This window comes from Chiloscyllium plagiosum, chromosome 23 (assembly GCF_004010195.1).
Source record: "Chiloscyllium plagiosum isolate BGI_BamShark_2017 chromosome 23, ASM401019v2, whole genome shotgun sequence".
NCBI classification, from domain to species: Eukaryota; Metazoa; Chordata; class Chondrichthyes; order Orectolobiformes; family Hemiscylliidae; genus Chiloscyllium; species Chiloscyllium plagiosum.
Genome location: NC_057732.1, coordinates 9,057,505 through 9,077,898, shown reverse-complemented (window position 1 = coordinate 9,077,898; position 20,394 = coordinate 9,057,505). Strand labels below are relative to the sequence as shown.

Genomic DNA, 20,394 nt, shown 5'->3' with positions numbered 1-20,394 from the left:
GACTGAAACCTAACCTCACTGTCATTAGCTTTCTATTTACCTTTTGCTTCTTAGCTGCTCATCCCATAGCAACCTCAGGTCATTTCTTGGAACCTAATTATGTCATAGTCAGGAAACCAATTAACCCTAATTCGGAGAACTATGCTGTAGTTTGTTCTTTAAAGGGAAATTGCATGCAGACTTTTGTTCCATAGCATTTGGTCATCACAATTTTGTATTTACAGTTTGCAATCTTGTTTTATTTTACGTTGGTTGTGGAAGTGCAGTTGGTTTCAGCTTTCTCATCTCCGAAAGTGTGTTTTGAAGTGACGTTCTGCTTTTGTTTTCTTCTGTTAAGGCCTGAACAGAAATCGCACCTGAAGCACATGTCACAGCTAAGATGTACCAGCATAGGGAAGTGTTAATGCTCCACTGGGCAATAGAAAAAATACACTCAAATTCTGATATGACTGGTATCTATATCTCCTTCTGGAATTAGATCACATTGGGCATCAATCTTCTTTTGAGTTGAAGAATTTTTTTTCTAGTCCCAGTGATACCATCCAGGCTAACAGTAACTTGAGCGATATTCTTGCTCCTGAGAGTACTTTTCGCGTTAAAAAACAAGCAATAATCACTGGGATAAGCCATGCAGGAACTTGGTAGATTGGCTGCAGATGGCAGCCTCAGACTTCAGTCTGAGGACTCTGCATGTTTGTAGTGTCCTGCTGGCTCCCAGCATTTGTTGTATAAAAAGATATTTACACAGTTTACAAAAAAGAGAATTTGCCATTCAGCCCCTAGAATCTGTTCCAGCTTTTCAATCATGACTGATTTGTACATCAACTCCATTTACCAGCTCTGTCTGCCATCAGATAGGTACAAAACATAGAATCATACAGCGTGGAAACATCCTTTGATACAACTCGTCCATGCTGACCAGATATCCTAAATTAATTTCATCCCATTTGCAAGTATTTGGCCCATATTCCTCTTAATCCTTCCTATTCATGTCCGCACCCAGATGCCTTTTAAATGTTGTAATCGTACCAGCCTTCCCCAGTTCTGCTGGAAGCTCATTTCATACACACACCACCCTCTGCCTGATAAAGTTGCCCCTTAGATCCCTTTTAAATCTTTACCCTCTCACCTTAGACTTATGCCCTCTAGTTCTGGACTCCCCTGTCCTGGAAAAAAGCACTTGTATAATTATCCTGTCCACGCCCTTCATGATTTTATGAACCCCTATAAAGTCACTCCTCAGCCTCCAACATTCCAGGGAAAAGAGCCCCAGCCTATTCAGCCTCTCTGAATCTTTTCAAGTTTCACAACATCTTTCCTAAAGCAGGGAGACCAGAATCGAACGCAGCATTCTAAAAGTGGCCTCACCAAAGTCCTGTACAGCTGCAACATCCCATGGCATGACAGAGGAAGTTCATTATAATGACGATCTCTCCCTCAACGTCAGCAAAACTAAACAGCTGATCATCAATTTCAGGAAGCAAGGTGGAGGGTACGCCTCTATCTCCAACATTGGAGCTGAAGTGTAGATGGTTGAAAGTGTGAAGTTCCTAGGAGTAACGATCACTGACAGTCTGTCCTGGTCCATCCACATTGATGCGATGGTCAAGAAAGCCCAGCAATGCCTCTACTTCCTCAGGAGGCTAAGGAAATTCGGCATGTCCATAAAGACTCTTAACAATTTTTATAGATGCACCATAGAAAGCATTCTGTCTGGATGTATCATGGCTTGCTCTGGCAACTGCTCTGCCTAGGACCTTAAGAGATTACAGAGAGTTGTGAACACAGCCCAGTCCATCACGCCAGCCGACCTTCCTTCCATTGACTCCATCTATACTTCCCGCTGCATCGGAATGGCAGCCAACAGAATCAGAAACCTCTCGCACCCCAATCATCATCTCTGCTGTCGGGCAGAAGATACAAAAACTTAAGCACATGTACCAGCAGGTTCAAGAACAGCTTCTTCCCTGCTGTTATTAGACTGATGAATGGACCTCTCAAATTTCAAATCTAATGTTGAGCTCACTCTTTGTGCACCTTCTCTGCAGTATTCTTCGCCCTGTTCTATTACCCTAATGCACTTTGTATGTTGTGATCTGCCCATACTGCAGGCAAAACAAAACTTTTTACTCTATCTAGATACATATGACAATAATAAATTAAATCAAACCAAGCTCTGTATACTGCAAATTTGCTTATAGTGCAGAGGTTCATGCTCCCACCAGATGTGAATCTTTATTTAAATGTTAACTTTGCTTATTCAGAATGGGTAATATGTTTTTCATTAAGGCAGCAAAGCTGTAATACAGTTTAACTTTTGCTTCCTGATACCATGTTATAAGAGACTTCCTCTGTACTTTGAAAAAGAACTGAAGAGTATTCCTGGCATTCCAGCCAATACTTATCTTTCAATCAATATCAAACAAGCAGGTTCATCCAATCGTTATCAGATTGCTAGGCGATGCTTTCCGATATGCAAATTGATTTCTGTGATAGTTCTGTCAGCTTCACAGAATCCTATCTCTATCTGCTCTGTTATGGTGACTACACTGTAACAGTACTTCACTGGTTACAAAGTTCATTGGGATATCCTGGGATTGCAAACGGTGCAATATAAAAAATGAGATCGAGCAATAAGAGCAAAATACTGCGGTTGCGGGAAACTGGAATTAGAAAGTGCTGGGACTGAGGTAAAATTGCGACGAGTCAAATTGCACGTGGCTCACCCACAAAGGTGAGCCTTTGGGGGCAGCATGGTGGCTCAGTGGTTAGCACTGCTGCCTCACAATGTTAGGGACCTGGGTTCAATTCCCACCTCAGGTGGTTGTCTGTGTGGAGTTTGCACATTCTCCCTGTGTCTGTGTGGGTTTCCTCTGGGTGCTCCAGTTTCCTCCCACAATCCAAAGCTGCATAGGTCAGGTGAATTGGCCATGCTGAATTGCCCATAGTTTTAGGTGCATTTGTCAGGGGTAAATTTATGGGAATGCTTCTGGGTGGGTTACTCTTTGGAGGGTCAGTGTGGCCTTGTTGGGCCGAAGGCCTGTTTCATAATGTAGGGAATGGAAACTAATCTAAATCTGTATTAAATGGAGCTTCAAGGAAGCCCCACAGAACCCGATTACTTGATCTGTCTACAAACACACTCAATGTCCAAAAACAAGCAAATGTAAACATAGGAAATGCATAATGAAAGAAGTTTTTATTTTTCAAATTGTTCACACCTAACAATGGCCTGACCTTGTTCAGTAAAAGGTATTGAAATACACTGGGAGTCAGCGCGGGAGAAGCTCAAAAACCTTGGTCGGCTTATTGTGAGCTCTTCAGTCATGTTTACAGTCAGACGTATTTCCCATGTTCGTGTGTGGTTTTCAGCCATGTTTGCAGTCAGACATGTTTCCTATGTTAGCGTGCGGTCTTCAGTCTTGTTTGTGGTCAGATATGTTTCCTGAGTTTTTGCACTGCTGTAGGAAACCCTGAAGCATCTCCAAGGCCTTGCGCAGCTTCAGCGGGCAGACAGGTGGGTGGGCAAAAGGGCATTCATCAGATCTTCAGGGTTATCAAGTCCTTCTGTTGATGCATTTTGTCCACTTTCTCGATTCAAAGATGCTGGAGGTCAATCAGGCCATTTTGTGTTTGGATAGCTCTGGATGATCATAAAGCAATTTTGCTTCTTGGACCTCCCTATCAGCTTTGTTTCAGCATCATGTGTGTTGGCGCACACTTTAACAATGTGATGTTCCTAGCTTGGTTCTTCAACAATTACACATTTCATCTTTAAATGTTAAAAGAGTTATCTTGTGAAACATGGTAAAACACTCTGGTTCAATCCACTGTCAAACTATCTTGTGGTGCATTCTCGTTCAGGATGTGGGTGTAACCTTTTGCAGTCATTGCTGTGATTCTTTGTTTGAGTGTGGCCTAACGTGGTTCTGATTGGTTACATCAGTCACATGACAAGTGTGCATGAGTTTAGCTAATCCGGGGTTAATGATCCAGGACCTCTGCTCATCAACAGTGCCCCTCTATTGGATTTTATGTTTCGTTTTCAGAAATATAGCTGACAATTTGGTCACAACTGACTTTTTGGGATATCTGAATTTGACTCCTCGTGACTTTAGAGTACTTTTGCATCTGTGGCAAGAGAGGGAGAAAAACAAGATATAATAAATATAATTTCACATTCTTGAAGAAGTTAATTGATCCATATCCCATATCTTTTCAGGTAGGGATTCAGGTATCTGCTATCTTTTCCATGAGAATTTCTCTTCTGATTGCATTCCTCAAAAGCCTTGTTCCAGAAGATTAGAATCTATGGTATGGAAACAGCCCAACAAGTCCACACTGACCCTCCAAAGAGCAATCCACCTTACACTTAGCCCTGACTAATGCACCTGACACTATGGGCAATTCAGCATGGCCAATTCACCTGACCTGACCTGCACATTTTTGGACTGTGAGAGGAAACCAGAGCACCCAGAGGAAACCCACACAGACACGGGGAGAATGTGCAAACTCCACACAGTCACCTGGGCAGGAATTGAACCTGGGTTTCTGGTGCTGTGAGGCAGCTGTGCTAACCACTGAGACACTATGCCATCCCTTTTAAGGTCCAATTTTAAGTTTCTGCCTCACTTCTTCTTGCTAAAGAGAATACTTTCTCTTTAGCTACCTTACTGAATCTGTTTCTCACTCTTAAAAACCTCAGCGGCCGTCAGACCTGATAGATTAAAGAAGAACAATCTGTCCTCCCTCCGCGCTGTGGAGTTTCTGGACTGTCATCCTTCCAAGGGTCAGGATCTGTAGTTTACGTTTTTAAATTCAGTGCTTCAATTGACCATTCCGTTTGCACTGTCTCAAGCCTTTAAAAGGCACAAGAGTAGGACACTGTGAATGCAGGTGTGAAACATTTACTAAAAACATGCTCACCATTGGAAGGAGCAGAGTGTTGATTTTTATTTTGGGGAGGTCATGTTGCCGGGAAGAAGCCACACTTGTCTCAATAACATATTGCTCCCAAAAAGCTATCCTAAAACTAAGTAAGGTAATCTCTTCTAAAGTAAATAATTTTAAGAGATTTACATCGTTCCAAAACTTCAGTGAAACATAGGCTTCTCACAAACCTAAAGGTGACTGAGTAAAGGTAAAGCATGGTCTTACCAGACAATAGAGCTGCTCTCTCATTAGAGAGTGAGTCAGTTGGTGGTGCTTTAACTTGAGGGTGACCACATCTCAGGCGAGGGAAGAGGTTGAATAAGAGAGTCCTACATGATGACCTCAGTCTGTGCAGGAATTAAACCCACGCTCTTGGTATCACTCTGGATCAGAGGCCAGCTAACTGAACTACAGAACAACCTTGAGTATCCTAACGAGACAGCTGGGGAATATTCTGTTCAGATAACTGATTGTTTGGATAACTGATAACATTTTTATGGGACTTTGCGATCTTATTCAGATAGTCTGAAATTCGGATCATTGACGTTCGGATACCAAGGTTGTTCTGTATCTAACTACCTGTTAAGTGAAGAACGGCCATTTAATGCACCAAGTCCAACCCGTCCACAGGCCATGTCTATATTGCCCTGTGATGGATTTGACTCAGTAGAAGATCAATAGTTCTGGCAGTTGCCTATTGAGACTACACTTGAAAATAGGGTGAAACATCTACTCTGAGATTCCTGCTTCAACTCCATTGAAAATATACTTGAAGATCTCCTGCAGAAATGTAACTTCTATATCGTTTGTATGATCTCTGCTATCTTTCTCTTCTGCTTTCTCACTGTCTCATTTAAACTATTGAAAGAACCTGGTAGACCATCTTACACACAGCCCACTTTGTAAATATTGCAGACAATATGTTTAGCTTTACATAATATAAGGTCATTGTTCTCGTCCTTGGATATTTGTAGCTGGTTTCTGTCTTAGCTGAGTTCATTTCAACACAAGGAAGGGTTTTGTTTAGTAGCACTTCATAAATTTCAGGGTTTTTGATTACTGTTTCACAGCAGTTGTGCAAAAATTATGATATTTGGAAATGTTTTGAGAGTTAGACTGCTGAGTTGGGGTTTGGTTTCTCTGTTAAAGAATTGGGACTGAATCCTTGGTAGTTACAGAATCACAGGAGATCCAGAAGAATTATCTATTTGGTGGTGTACATTAATTGCTTCTCATTAATGCAGAATCGGATGGTGATTTTAAACTGGAACCTGATATGTTCTGAATCTGAGGCGTTCTAAAATCCATCGTCAACACCTTTAAAAATAATGTGCTTAAAATGTATTTTCAAAAAGATGTATTTATATAGCACTGTATATGATGTCACAATATTCTGAAGCTGCTGAAGGCCAATTATGCATCTCTGGAGTATAGCCATGATTACCACATAGGAAATTGGACATCATTTCATTGCTGTTAGTGGGAGCCTACTGTGTTCAGATCAATGCCCCAAACGGTCTGCCTGAACAATACTAGTTAAAGTGTAACCATTGGCTAGAATACCATGAAAACTCCTCAGCTCTTCTTATAGTGTGTATAATATCTCATATCCACCAATGAAAGTAAACTTTGGTCCATGTCTTATCCGGTGGCTCAGTGATTAGCACTGCTGCCTCACTGTGCCAGGGACCTGAGTTCAATTCCAGCGACTGTCCATGTAGGTTTCCTCCGGGTGCTCTGGTTTCCTCCCACAATTCAAAGATGTGTGGGTTAGGTCGGATTAGCCATGGGTTACAGGGATAAGGTAAAGGGCAGGTCTGGGTGGGATGTTCTTCAGAGGCTTAGTGTGGACTCAATGGGCTGAATGGTCTGCTTCCACAGTGTAGGGATTCTATGAGGGATGGCACCTCAAAAAGAACAACACTCCCTCATTGTTGCACCAAAACCCTGGCCTGGCTTTTTCATCCTTGAGTATCCGCAGTGGGATTTGAGCTCCCAAATTCGCATGTGGCATGTACTACCACGGGGATGCTGCTGAAAGAAGGCTCTGTCACTCTGCCATGATGGTTCAGTTACAAAAAGCAACAATTTCTTTTTTTTTTCTGAGCCACACGGACCAGGGAGTCTCCACTTCCCAGACTGGAGTCCAGAGTAGCTGTCAGTGTATTATAGTCTGCCTCAGCTCCCCAGACCTCACACAGGTTCCTATCGCCATTATCTGTCTCATGTGGGCAGTACCTGCGTTGAGTTGAGGGTCAAGGACAGCTTTGATGCTTTCTGTGAAGTTGGGCTCATGAAGGAAAAGTGATCACTTGACTGAAGGTCAACAAGCACATGTGTAAATTTTGGAATTTCTTTGAGAATATAACTAGCAGAATTGATCATGGAGAGTCAGTGGATATGGTTTATTTAGGTTTCCAGGAGGGTTTTGTTAAGATCTGATGAGTAAATTTAATAGACATGGGATTGGAGGGAATACACAGACATGGATAGAGAACTGGTTATTGAACAGAAAACCTATGGTAGGCATAAATGGGACATTGTTAGGCTGTGACTTGTGGCATACCAGTAGCATCAGTGTTTGGCCCATGGATATTCATAATCTGTATAGTAGGGGGGTTCTATTTGGACTGGAGACCTGTGACCAGCAGTATGCCACAAGGATCAGTGCTGGGTCTGTGGCTTTTTGTCATTTATATAAATGATTTGGATGTGAATCCAGGAAGTTTTGTTAGTAAGTTTGCAGATGACACCAAATTAGGTGGTGTAGTGGACAGTGAAGAAGATTATCATGGAGTACAACAGGGCCTCAATCAGTTGGACCAGGCAATTTAGATAAATGTGAGGGGTTGGAATTTTGGTAAGACAAACCAGGCCAGGACTTAAACAGATAATGATAGGGCCTTGGGGTGTATTGCCGAGCAAAAAGCTAAGGGTGCAGGTACATAGTTCCTTGAAAGTGAATTAGATAGGTTCCCTACAGTGTGGAAGCAGGCCATTTGGCCAAAGAAGTTCACACCGACCCTCTGAAGAGTGACCCACCCAGACCCATTTCCCTCTGACTAATGCACCTAACATGATCAGCAATTTCACCTGACCTGCACATTTTTGGACCGTGGAAGGAAACTGGAGCACCCGGAGGAAACCCATACAGACACAGGGAGAATGTGCAAACTCCACAACAGATTGTCACCCAAGGCTGGAATCAAACCAGGTCCCTGGCGCTGTGAGGCAGCAGTGCTAACCACTGAGCCACCACGCTGCCTGGAATTGCAAGTAGACAGGGTAGTGAAGAAGATATTTGGTATGCTTGCCTTCATTGATCAATGCATTAAGAGCTGAGGGGTCATGTCGGGGCATTACAGGACTTGGTGAGGCCACTTTTACAATTCTGCATTTAATTCTGGTTGCTCTTCCAAAGGAAAGATGCTAGTAAACTTGAGAGATTACATAAAATAATTTACAAAAATGTTGCTGGGATTGGAGGGTTAGAAGTATAGGGAGAGGCTGGATAGGCTGGGGCTTTTCATCCTGGAACTTCGGAGGTTGAAGGATGGCCTTTCAGAGGTTTATAATGTTATGAGGGACATGGATACGGTGAATAGCCATAATCTTTTTCCTATAGTAGGGGAGTTCAAAGCTAGAGGACATAGGTTTAAGATGAGAGGGGAAAGATTTAAAAAGCACCTAAGAGGTAACTTTTTCACTCAGAGTGTGGTGCGTGTAAGGAATGAACTGCCAAAGGGGGTGGTGAAGGCTGGTGCAATTACAACATTTAAAAAGTGTCTAGATGCGGCAATGAATTCAAAGAGTTGAAAGAGATATGGGTGGAATGCTGGCAAATGGGAGTAGGTCAAATTGGGATGGCCAGTCGGCATGGACGAGTTGGACCAAAGGGCCTGTTTCTGTGTGTGGCTCCATGAATCTATATCAATGATTTGGATGTGGGGACTAATTGTAATTTTCCAAGATTATACATGGCCCAAAGCCAGCTGACAATGAGAGTTATGTTGGTGATGTAGAAATGCTTGAAGAGAATTAGGGGAAGGTAAAGGAGCAGGGAAAAACTTTAAACTCCATCTACAATGGGGAGAAATTCAATTTGGTATGAGAAAAAGCACATAAATGCAGAGTATTTTTAAAATGGGTGAGAGTCTAGGGAGTGTTGAATGTCAAAGGGACTTGATGTCTATATTAATGATTCACTGAAAGTTAACTTTCAGGGGTAACAAGCAGTTAAGAAGGCAAATGGTATGTTGGCAATTATTGAAAGAGAATTTGAGTACAGGTAGTTCTCCTATACCGCCATAGTTACATTCCAGCGAAACCTCATTTAACAGAAAATCGTTGAATAGAAATACTGGGGCCTGTGGGAAAAGTGGGGAGAGGGGCAGACCAACAAAAAATATCACGCACAATCACTCAAAAATCACCCGAAAGCCTAACACAAAGCATAGCACAGCCTGAATGAAGGTTTAAATCTTGTTTACTAACCAAAGTAAATTGAACACAATACATTGAAAAAATACTGTTAACGCAGGGATGGAGGATCATCATCCTCACCACCTTCAGGAGCAGCTGTGGGTGCAGAAGTGAATGGCAGTGGTTGATTGTCTTCTGACTGTTTCTTGGTTTAGATGGTATGATCTGCAGGTACAAAAACAAATTAGAAAGGCAAATGGTCTGTATATGAATAATGAGTCCTGATGAAGGGTTATGCCCGAAATACCGACTCTTTTGCCCCTCAGCTACTGCCTGACCTGCTGTGCTTTTTCCAGCACCACACTTTATCCAGCCTGACTCCTTCAGCATCTGTAGTCCTCACCATCTCCTAGCCATAGGAAATGCAGGATCACAGGGATGGCTGCATCCGAATGGGATGCTCTGGAGGGTTCGAAGTGGGACCTTAGCGGGCTGAATGGCCTACATTCACACCGATTCTATGGTAAGGGCCAGGAAAATGGTGCTGAAGTAAAAGGGTCAGCCATGATTTTACTGAATGGTGCAGCAAGCTTGAAGGGTTGAATGGTCACCTGCTGCCCCTATTTCTTCTGTCCTTGTTCTCCAATTCAAACAAAATCTGCTGCATTACATAATGACCTAAGCAATACTCATCAGCACCAGTATTATGTTAATGATTAGGTTCAAAGCAGTGGCTTTCATATCTGTGACAGGTTGATAGAGGCTAGTTAGTGTCGAGCCCAGCCTGTTTCTGAGAAAATTCTGTCACCATCTCATTCACAGGTCTTTTCATTCATCAGTGCAAGGTATGAAGGGATCTCAAGCTACTCTATTTAAATGGGGAATTTACCAGGAATGTGAATTTTCCAGGTTTTTTGGTAGAATGTTTTGAATTGCAGTTTGCCGCTGTTTTTTCTTGGGTGACTGCTTATTGAAGGCCTACAGTCGTCTCCTGCGTATTCCAAAATGGCTGAGGAGCCCGATCTCAGACCAGCATGGCATTCCATAGCATGGGCAAGAATGAATTACACAATTTTTGTTGAGACAGGCCAGGCTTTTTTTGGAGGCCTTTAACCCTTGACCCTATCTCCCTGCACTCTTTTGCAGTTTGAAGACAATAGCATTGTTCATCCTCCAGGAATTGTGTCAAATTGGGAACCGAGGAAACTAGCATTTTGCAAACAGGTTTTAGGTGCTCAATGACCTGAATAAATAATGCGTGAACAAGGCTCTCTGAAAATCTCTTGTGTGTCACCATAATAAGCAGATGTGTCTGTTGAGCAATTCACACAGATTATATCGCTAGAGTCGTTTGTGGGGGTCTGCAGACCTAATTGGCATGTAGCGTTCATCATTCAATCTGATTGACTGCCCCTGGTTATTGTCTAGGGGAAATGTACATTAAAATTCTCCCTTCTTCGATGCAACCAGCAAGAAATCAAACATAATGGAAAAATGTTTTAACCCATTTCTTGTCACGAGAGCTCACTGTTCTGTCCTTGTTTGAGCTTGCCTGGAAACACGACATGTGCCTTCTGTATTTGAAAGGCCATGTCTCATTATCGTTGTACATTAAACATGCTCTGGATAACATGCTGTGTTATTGTATGCTGTAACAGTTTACCCCGTCTCATTTTATCACCATTGCATTGAATACAGTCAGTCGTTCTTTTGCAATTCAGTTCTGAAGTGATGTTCCTAGCTCAATGCAGCTCTGACTTGCTATCTATAACAATGTTCAACTCAGTGAATACTTTGGACTTGTGCTTCAAGAAACCTCTACCAATTAAGCACTTATGTGGAGATAAATGCACGCATTACTTTGAACTGAAATCTCCTGTGCTGTTTAAAGAGAATAATCTCAATGTTGTATCAGGTGCAATTTACAAAATTTTACAAGATCATCAAATTGGGTGATGCCCATTGTAATAGAATGTCAAAGTGTTGTTTTGTTAAGGGACATGATTTGTCAAAACATACCGACATTGTCAGACCCATTGATCCATTCATCCTGTCCTGTGTGTTCCATAAACCTCTGTACAAAACCGTGCAACTGTCTCCAAAGGAATAGACTTTTTTTAAGAAACTAAGACCAATTAGGAGGACAAAATTTGGAAAATTTCTATCTCTTCAGCCAGAAAAAAGCAGTACAGGAGGTCACTTTGGCCTGAATGAAATGGAACTGATATTTTATTTGCACGTTGTTCCTATTATGTTATGACTGGCAGAATTTGGGAGAGTACTGGAAACCTTCAACTGAGGGTTTACCTCTTTTCAGAAATGTGATACGTAATAGTTGTACTGACAACGGGGTAGAATTTCATCCTTTAGAGCAAATAATCAGGGATTAATGGGCCCTAATCAGAGTTTATCTTTGGGAGCACTCAATCTGGGAATTTGATGTAAAGAATCTGATTTAAAGTGTGTTATATGTTTGCAAAGTTCTGCTGCAAGAGCCATGAATTGAGTAGCTTGGACACCATAGCAGTCTAGATGGAAAGAGGCCATTCTCCCCACCTCTAATACTTTCTCTGAGTTGATTGGATTCTGGATTGGATTAGGGTTCCCACTTTGATCACAGTTTGCAATCTGGACGCAAATTGAGCTCAAAATCGTACTCTCTTTCCAAATGAACTTGTGTTTTGGGATTCTGTTGAAGCTAATATGCTGCTTTCCAAACATAGAATCTTCAATGAACAAGCACAGTCATGAGTGTTTTTAGATGCAATTTTTTTTTACCTCACACTAAACATCATTCATTGATCTATTTAAGAGCAGTTAGCGCAGCTGGGGTAGGCCAGTTGAAAATCAGTTTATTACAAAATATAAACCTTTTAACATCAGACCTGAGACTGACTGACTTTAAGTAGCTGAAAATGGCTTTTAAAATGAAATGTGGAAATGTGAATTCAGAGAAGAAATAGGCCACTCATCCCCTCAGGCCTACTGCACTGTTCAATAAGATCATGACTAATCTGATCACTCCACATTCTTACCTTCGCTGATACACTTTCAACCCCTTGCTCATCAAGAATCTATCAATCAACGCCTTAAAAATATTCAAAGATTCTGCTTACACAACCTTTTCGGGAAGACAGTTCCAAAAACACTCAACCTTGTTGTGAGAAATAATTTCTCTTTGCTTTGTTTGAAATGCGTAACCACTTACTTATTAAACAATGACCCCAGTTCTAAATTCTCCTGCTCAAAGAGCTGGACAGAAATATTGACCCAATTCATCGATCTGCAGTAGTCAGCTTCTCTGAATAGACTTTTTTTAAAAAATGTCCAAATATGTTTATTAAAAGTGCACATTAGTACCTCTATGCACAAGTGAAAGCTAAATTTGAAGAGCCTCTGTGAAGGGCCAGAGATGGCAATTTGCCCTGGTGATGAATTTGATCAAAGGCCATTGCTACATTTGTATAAGGGCCAGTTCCCTTTTTAAAAACTTGTGCCAAAAAATGTGCTAAGTCGATTCACACTGTATGTAAATGGGCACTTAAAAGTCTTTAATCCTTGGCCAGTTTCGGAAAACAGCAGGAACTCCATATACTTTTTAAACTTCACTACTGTTGCTCACAGATCATTCCAAACATTTATCATGTGAAAGATCTCTGTTACATTCTTGTTCGAAGGAGTTTCGAGAGTGCTCGTAAGCTTGGTTCTAATTTTTATCTGATGACATTCCTGAAAAGGTCTTCGGCACATTTTTACACGGGAGAAGGTGTTTTTGTCTGCTTAAATGTACATGATTGTTAAACCTGAGATGCAAGTAACCTCTTTACTCATCCATATTGCTTTACCACTAAATGTATCCACTTTACATATCCTGTGTTATGAATAAGATCATTATGAAGAACAAGCAAAAAGAATTTCCACTTAGTACGTTTGGAACGTTACGGGAAAGTGGACATAAGGATCCGCCATGATCCTATTGAATGGCAGACCAGACTTGAGGGGCCAAATGGCCTACTCCCGTTTCTATTTCTTATGGTTTTCAGAAATGGTGTTATTCCTACTTTAGAGGAATCAAAGCAACCAATTTGCACACAGTGTGATTTTAATTATAATGAGTCAATCAGTTGGGGGATGAATATTCGTCAGAATCTGAGCCAGAACTTTATTCCTCTTCTTTGACGTCAAGCCTTGGATATTTTTACATCCACCTGAGAGGGCAGATGAACCTTAATCCCGCTGCAGGCAATTGAAACCCCACCCCACCCTATTAGGAGCACGTAGGCTGAAGATTCATCCCAATATTCAACAAACAGCATTTCGCAACCTAAACAAGCAAAGCCTGTCACATCAGTTAAGACGGTAATACTTTAGCCCTACAGGGACATTTCTTTGGCATCATGCACCCACACTGAGCTTTACTGTATCAGTTGGATCGCTGAGCCAAGCAAAATTATGTGTATAAGCCTTTGTTCTCCATTAGAATTAGATTTAGGTTTTATTTTCATGTGTACAGGTCATTCTGCTATAATGCATGATTTGTCAATGCAAATTCACTGTAACACAATTGACGAATTGGGAATGCTATTTCTGAAGTGCGAACTTTTAAAACGTGTTGCCTATAACGTGATTACATCACCGACACTTTAATTGCTATTCCTGAAGTGTGACTTTTCTGTAATGCAGGGTTGCACAAGAATGTGACCATTGCACTCAGGTACAGGAGTACAGTGAAAAGTGTATAATGTCGACATTCCCGGTGCCATCCTAGATACAAAGGTACCTGGGCACAAATTCCAAGGTACAAAAATGGAAAAATAAAGGGATAAAGTTAGAAGTAAAACATTACAGTCCATTCTTAAGCCATGGGCCTACAGTCACCCCATTCTGGGTTTTCCACATGAGGGCTCAGTCGCCCCTGCACTGGGCACATGCTTCCCCCGCTCTGGGCTTGCTCTCCCCTGCTCTGGCCTCACTCTCCCCTGCACTGGCCTCGCTCTCCCCTGCTTTGGCCTCACTCTCCCCTGCTCTGGGCACACTCTCCTCTGCACTGGCCTCGCTCTCCCCTGCTCTGGGCACACCCTTGCACTGGCCTTGCTCTCCCCTGCACTGGCCTCGCTCTCCCCTGCACTGGCCTCGCTCTCCCCTGCCTTGGCCTCACTCTCCCCTGCTCTGGGCACACTCTCCTCTGCACTGGCCTCGCTCTCCCCTGCTCTGCACACACTCTCCCCTGCACTGGCCTCGCTCTCCCGTGCTCTGCGCACGCTCTCCCCTGCACTGGCCTTGCTCTCCCCAGCTCTGGGTACACTCACCCCTGCACTGGCCTCGCTCTCCCCTGGTCTGCACACACTCTCCTCTGCATTGGCCTCACTCTCCTCTGCTCTGCGCACACTCTCTCCTGCACTGGCCTTGCTCTCCCCTGCTCTGCACATGCTCTCCTCTGCTCTGGGCACACTCTCCCCTGCACTGGCCTTGCTCTCCCCTGCACTGGCCTCGCTCTCCTCTGCTCTGCGCGCACTCTCCTCTGCACTGGCCTCACTCTCCCCTGCTCTGCGCATGCTCTCCTCTGCACTGGCCTCACTCTCCTCTGCACTGGCCTTGCTCTCCTCTGCTCTGCGCACACTCTCCCCTGCACTGGCCTCCCTCTCCCCTGCTCTGCGCATGCTCTCCCCTGCACTGGCCTCACTCTCCCCTGCTCTGCGCACGCTCTCCCCTGCAGTGGCCTCGCTCTCCCCTGCACTGGCCTCGCTCTCTGCTCTGTGCACACTCTCCCCTGCACTGGCCTCACTCTCCCCTGCTCTGCGCACGCGCTCCCCTGCTCTGCGCACGCTCTCCCCTGCTCTGCGCACGTGCTCCCCTGCTCTGCGCACGTGCTCCCCTGCTCTGCGCACGCTCTCCCCTTCTCTGCGCACGCTCTCCTCTGCACTGGGCACACGCTCCCCTGCTCTGAGAACACATCATCCCCCCCCACCCCCCCCGGGCATTGGTCTCGTTTTCCCCTGCTCTGTGCACGCCTTTCCCCCGTGTTGGGTGTCTCTTTCCCTGCACTGGCCTTGTTTTCGCCTGCTCTGCGTGCACACTCCCCTGCACTGAGCATACACCAAACCCCCCCACCTCCCCGGCATTGGTAACGTTCTCCCCCATTCTGGGCACGCTCTCCCCTGCACTGGGCTAAATCCCTCTTGGCTTTGCCAGCCGCTTCACCCCCAACCACCATCTGGCCTCGCGCTGGGTCCCAGCTGCTGGAGCACTTCATTGCTCTGCCCTTTCCATGCCTGAGCTCTCTCCAGTAAAAAGGCTTTGAGAAGCCACAGAAAGAGGCATCAATTTGTAATGGAGATCAAAATTGGAAATCATTGAAATAAAAATAATTAATCATTACCAATGAATCTAGTTGGAACTCCAGGGGAATATCTTCATCCAGAGGGTGGTCAGAGTGTGAAGCTTGCTACCTCATGGAGTGGTTGAGGAGAATGAAATACGTGCCTTTATGGGGAGAAGCTTGAGTTAGTAATGAACAGAAAGATCTATTGATAGGATTGGACAAGGAGGGATAGGAGGCGGTTTGGCTATGTCAGTGTAGGCCCCTTGGGCCACTTGACCAGTTTCTGTATCATTTTGTGTTATTCTGTGTAAAAAGCATAAGACTCTTACCCAGTCAGCACTGGAAACATGACTGAAACACTGTTGCCATTGTCAGACACACATTAGCACATTTCCTGAGTGCCATATTTACCTGTCACCTTTATTTCTCATTTTCACACTGAAGGCAGCAGAAAATTGACACCATCGCTGTGCATCAAAGTCACTATGATGTCTTCTGTGGGCATTGTGTGGACTGTGGCATAAGCAATGTCCCTTGAATTTGATGTAATGAGCCTAGGCTACATTTCCTTCATCTATCCCAAAATGATTGACACAACCTTCATTTATGCTTCAAAAAAGGACAGCAAACTTTGTTCTAACCGGCACCTTATGAGGTGGCATTTCCAACAAACCGGCAAAACTTAAACGCCTCAAATACCATGAAATGTATTGCATTATTCTGCCCAATTATTATAGTTTTTAAAAAAAATTATTTACCTCAATGTAAATACACTTGTATTCAATCAAATGGCCACACGAAATATCAACAATTAATTCAATTTGAGTAAATTTCTCCTCAAAGACATTGTGGTACATAGCGATATGAGTAGTCAATTGAAGGTGTGAGTGAGAAAGCTCTTGCGCAGTATGTTTTATTTAAGGCAAAATTGCATTATTATTTAAGTGATTTGTGCAGTAAAGATAGTATAACTGTGATGTGTATACCTCCTGCATTACCCTTCTAATACTTAGCATGTGTTTTTATATTGATTATGCAGACCTGGTGATCATTCAGAATATTTGATCAATTGGCACACTCCTGGCCCCATAGGTGCCAGTTAATAAACATTTTACTGCATTTATAAAATGGTGATGGCTAGTTGCCCTGTTTTGTTGAATAATGTTCAATTCAACTCTCAAAATCGACCAATGGAAGTTAATTAAAAAGGAAGATAAACTAAAGGCTCTGAAGCAAAGATATAGTATGGAAAATAAAATTGAGATGAAGAACTTTGTTTACAATACAAATCAGGAGGTAAGAATTGTAAAGTGAAAGTGATTGGGGTTGCAAAACAGAGTGTGAACAGCAAATCAATCTACATTATCTTTGAGATGAATGTTAACCTATAGCATTGTAAATCATTCCAAACGATGCAATGTCCTGTTCTTAATCCATGCATTGAGTTCTGTTGAGTGCAATACGCTAGAATGGCCAGTCACACAGAGTAGGTCTCTGACCGATCAGTAGTAACAGTTTCAGTTCTGAACTTCACGCAGTCGGGAATTGTTCAGGTTACTAACACTGAATTCATGACCATTCACCATTTAGTTAGCATCTTCAGGGCTGGTATGTTCTGCAAATGACATTAATTACTGACAGACAGAAAGCATGTTATTTCAGATCATCAGCATTTTTTTTTAAATTTAGTTTTTTTTTAAAGATTAGATTCCCTAGTTCTTTGCTTTATAAAACGTTGTGGGTTATGCCAAAAGAAAAAAAAAGTGTGCTGAATGGCTTATACAGCATGAGGGATCTGAACTGAAGGGAATAATATCCCTTTCGTTTTCCATATTTAAATGACACGTGAAGCAATTCCAAAACAAAAGTTATTAAATGTTGGGATTAGACAACGCAAGTCAGAGCTACAAAGCTTTCAGCACTGATTCAGTGCACGCTGCCAGGCCTTACTGGGGAGGGCTGTTTAATTTAAGGTCCTAAATGAGGCACTAAGATTACATGGATTAGAGAGGGTGGATGAAAGGTTAGAAGGATGATTCCCAAATGCAAAAGCACCATGTTGGAGAAAAAAGAAAGGATTTATCTGTGCTGTCAAGAAAACTTAAGATAAGGTTTTAAGAACTTTGAAAAGGTATAAAAACAGCTGAGGTAATCCAATCTTAATAGGATCCACAAACACAATTGCCTTGGCGAAAATTGTAAATTGAGATTTATAAAATATTACAGATGACATGATCTCTGGATGTTCCAATGTGAATTTAATGTTGCATGTCCGAGTAAGTGCTTCAATTTAGTGGATTGCTACTTCCCTGTTAGCCTTAATCAGGTTTATTATTGTCATGTTTTAATGTCCTTCTCAATTTTTGGTCCCAAATCAAGTAAATGAGATGGCATAATAGATTGAGGGTGACCAGACACAGAGGATATGATAGCAAACAGGTGATTTCCTCTGTGAAGTGAATTCCTGTTTGTATTCAGAGGATTTAATTTCTTGTAAATCTGTCTGAATGTGTACAGCTCCAATGACACTCAGACTTTTCCCAACGAGCTTGACTAGCATCCCATCTGCCCTCTTCAGCATTGACCCACCCCATTGCAGATGCGCAGTGGTAGCAGTGTGTACTGCATTAGATCATTAAGGCTCCTTCAACAGCACCCTCCAGACTCATGATGTCTCCCTCTTAAAAGAACAAGGGCAAAAGATGCTTGGAAGATTTTACCTGCAGGGTCCCCTCCAAAACTGCTTGGGACTATCATCAAAGTTTTAGAACTTGCTTCACAGGACACTGTGGGTGTCCTGACAACACTTGGGTGGTAGCAGTTCAAGAAGGAAGCTTACCATCACCACCTCAAGGCCAATTTTGGATAAATTTTGACCCTGTCAATGTAATGTAAATCCTGTGAAGGTATATAAAGGAAATCCATTGAGGACTAAACGATCTAATCCCATCCTTGAGGTTCAGTCACTAGTTTGGTTTCTGGTCAAGTTGCTGGTTCAACGCCATATGACCACAAAATAATGGAGCAGAATTAGGCCATTCGGACAATTGGGTCTGGTCTCCTAATCGATCATGGCTGAAATGTTTCTCAACCCCATACTCCTGCCTTCTCTCTGTAACTCTTGATCCCTTCACCAGTCAAAACCCTACTAATCTCTGTCTGAAAGACACTCAATGACTTGGCTTCCACAGCCCTCTGCAGCAATGAGTTCCACAGATTCACCACCCTCTGGCTGAAGACATCAAGTTACAGGGAAATAATGACAAACTGCAGGCTGACTCTCCAGTGCTGTGAGTGTGAGATAGGATAGAATTTCTGATAACTCACCACCGTCTGTCTCTCATTCCCCATGGACCACTGTAATGCTGGGCAAGGCAGTGGTTTCTGGGTATCCGAAAGGATAAATATACCAATTTGGGTTGGAGAAAGGAAAGATGGCTGTAATTACATCATCTGCAGCTTGTACACGAGAAGATATTAAGTGTTGAAGGTGCTGGTGGTGGTGGGGAGTGACCTGTGTGAAGGTGAACTGTGTAGGATCATACTAGCCCTATTGTTTGAGCGTTGTCTCTGGCCACATCCTCACTTGTTGTTGTTCTGATGATGGGCAGCACCCTCTTGGCCATGTGGATGAAGGTCTCTTGCTAATTAGTTGTGGCTGTCTTGGAATACAAGCCACATGTCTGGGAGCAGGGGAGTTGTGTGAGTGAGTGGACGCCATTGGGTAAGTAGCTGGCCTCTCTTGCGAAGCTCTCTTCACCCTGATTTGTATCATCATTATAACTTCACAGATTCCCTGCTTCATGTCTTTCACGCATCTTGTGAGTAGCCCATGGATGTCATTTCACATCTCTGGAACAGGTGAGACCTTGAACATGGGCCTCCTGGCTCAGAACTACAGACACTACCGCTGCCCCACAAGAACTCTTTTGCAGATTGGCATTGCAGGGTACACTAACATAGAAAGGCTGTGACAGGGGCAAGCACATAGCTCAGGGAACGGACCAGTCCACATCTCAGTGCTGCTTGGCACTTGCTTACTGAGCACCTACCACAGGCGTCTATTTCTTATGTTACTTTGCCATGTTGTGCCATGCCTTTCAGCCAGAGCCGAGGGCTCTTATTGCTGCCTGTTTGAGGGGCTCATTCATGCAAACACACAGGCCAATTTGCTATGCTTGGAAGTATTGAACAGCCCTGGGGCAGGGGGGTCTTGATGAAGTGGCATACTGAAGTACTGCCTGTGCCAGCTGCCCGTGTGGTAAATATACTGCACATTTATTCAACCAAATGGCTCTTTGGGAATGCAGGTCCAATTAGAGGTGCTGCTGTTGGTCAGAGGGTCCCGGAACACTCAGTCATAGCCACCGTCAACACACAGCCCAGCGGCTTAACACGGTCAGTTTTCCTCATGGTCAGGGGTCAGTCTGGGGTGGAGTATGGGGTCTGTTCAGACATCAGGCATGTACGCCCAGGACAAGTAGTCAGAGGGAATTGTGTATTGTCAGTCAGGAAGCTGCCAACACAGCATTCGGTAGGGATTGGGGGGGTCTGCTGGCACATTTGTAGACATGGCGGTGAGGAGGGAAATTCAAGGTGAAAAGGAGAAAGGCAGAGAAGTTTTGGAGGGTGGTGGTAGGCTACAGAAGGGTGCATTACAAACCCTGAGCCCACAAGGGGAGTGTAGAGAAGCAGAGTGGGCATTAGCAAAGTGCAGT

General features: G+C 43.3%; 2 protein-coding genes across 8 annotated transcripts in view; one reads left to right on the top strand and one right to left on the bottom strand.

Annotated features, from left to right (window-relative positions):
• Positions 1 to 20,394, top strand: part of pde3a (phosphodiesterase 3A, cGMP-inhibited) — a 487,762-nt gene that overhangs the window by 139,983 nt on the left and 327,385 nt on the right. The window lies entirely within an intron of this gene.
• On the bottom strand, positions 14,068 to 14,921 carry LOC122561602 (putative surface protein SACOL0050). Its single transcript, XM_043713461.1, has 2 exons — positions 14,433 to 14,921; positions 14,068 to 14,394 (listed from the first exon to the last, which is right to left on the bottom strand). Exons 1-2 carry the CDS (start codon positions 14,907 to 14,909, stop codon positions 14,260 to 14,262), a joined length of 612 nt encoding a protein of 203 aa, XP_043569396.1. The 5' UTR covers positions 14,910 to 14,921; the 3' UTR covers positions 14,068 to 14,259.

Excerpts from the sequence above, each read along its gene's own strand:
- LOC122561602 (XM_043713461.1), bottom strand. The coding sequence starts at position 14,909 with ATGCGCAGAGCAGGGGAGAGTGAGGCCAGTGCAGAGGAGAGTGCGCGC. Across the intron at positions 14,395-14,432 it reads AGAGCAAGGCCAGTGCAAGG|GAGAGTGTGCCCAGAGCAGG; the intron begins GTGTGCCCAGAG and ends GCCAGTGCAGAG.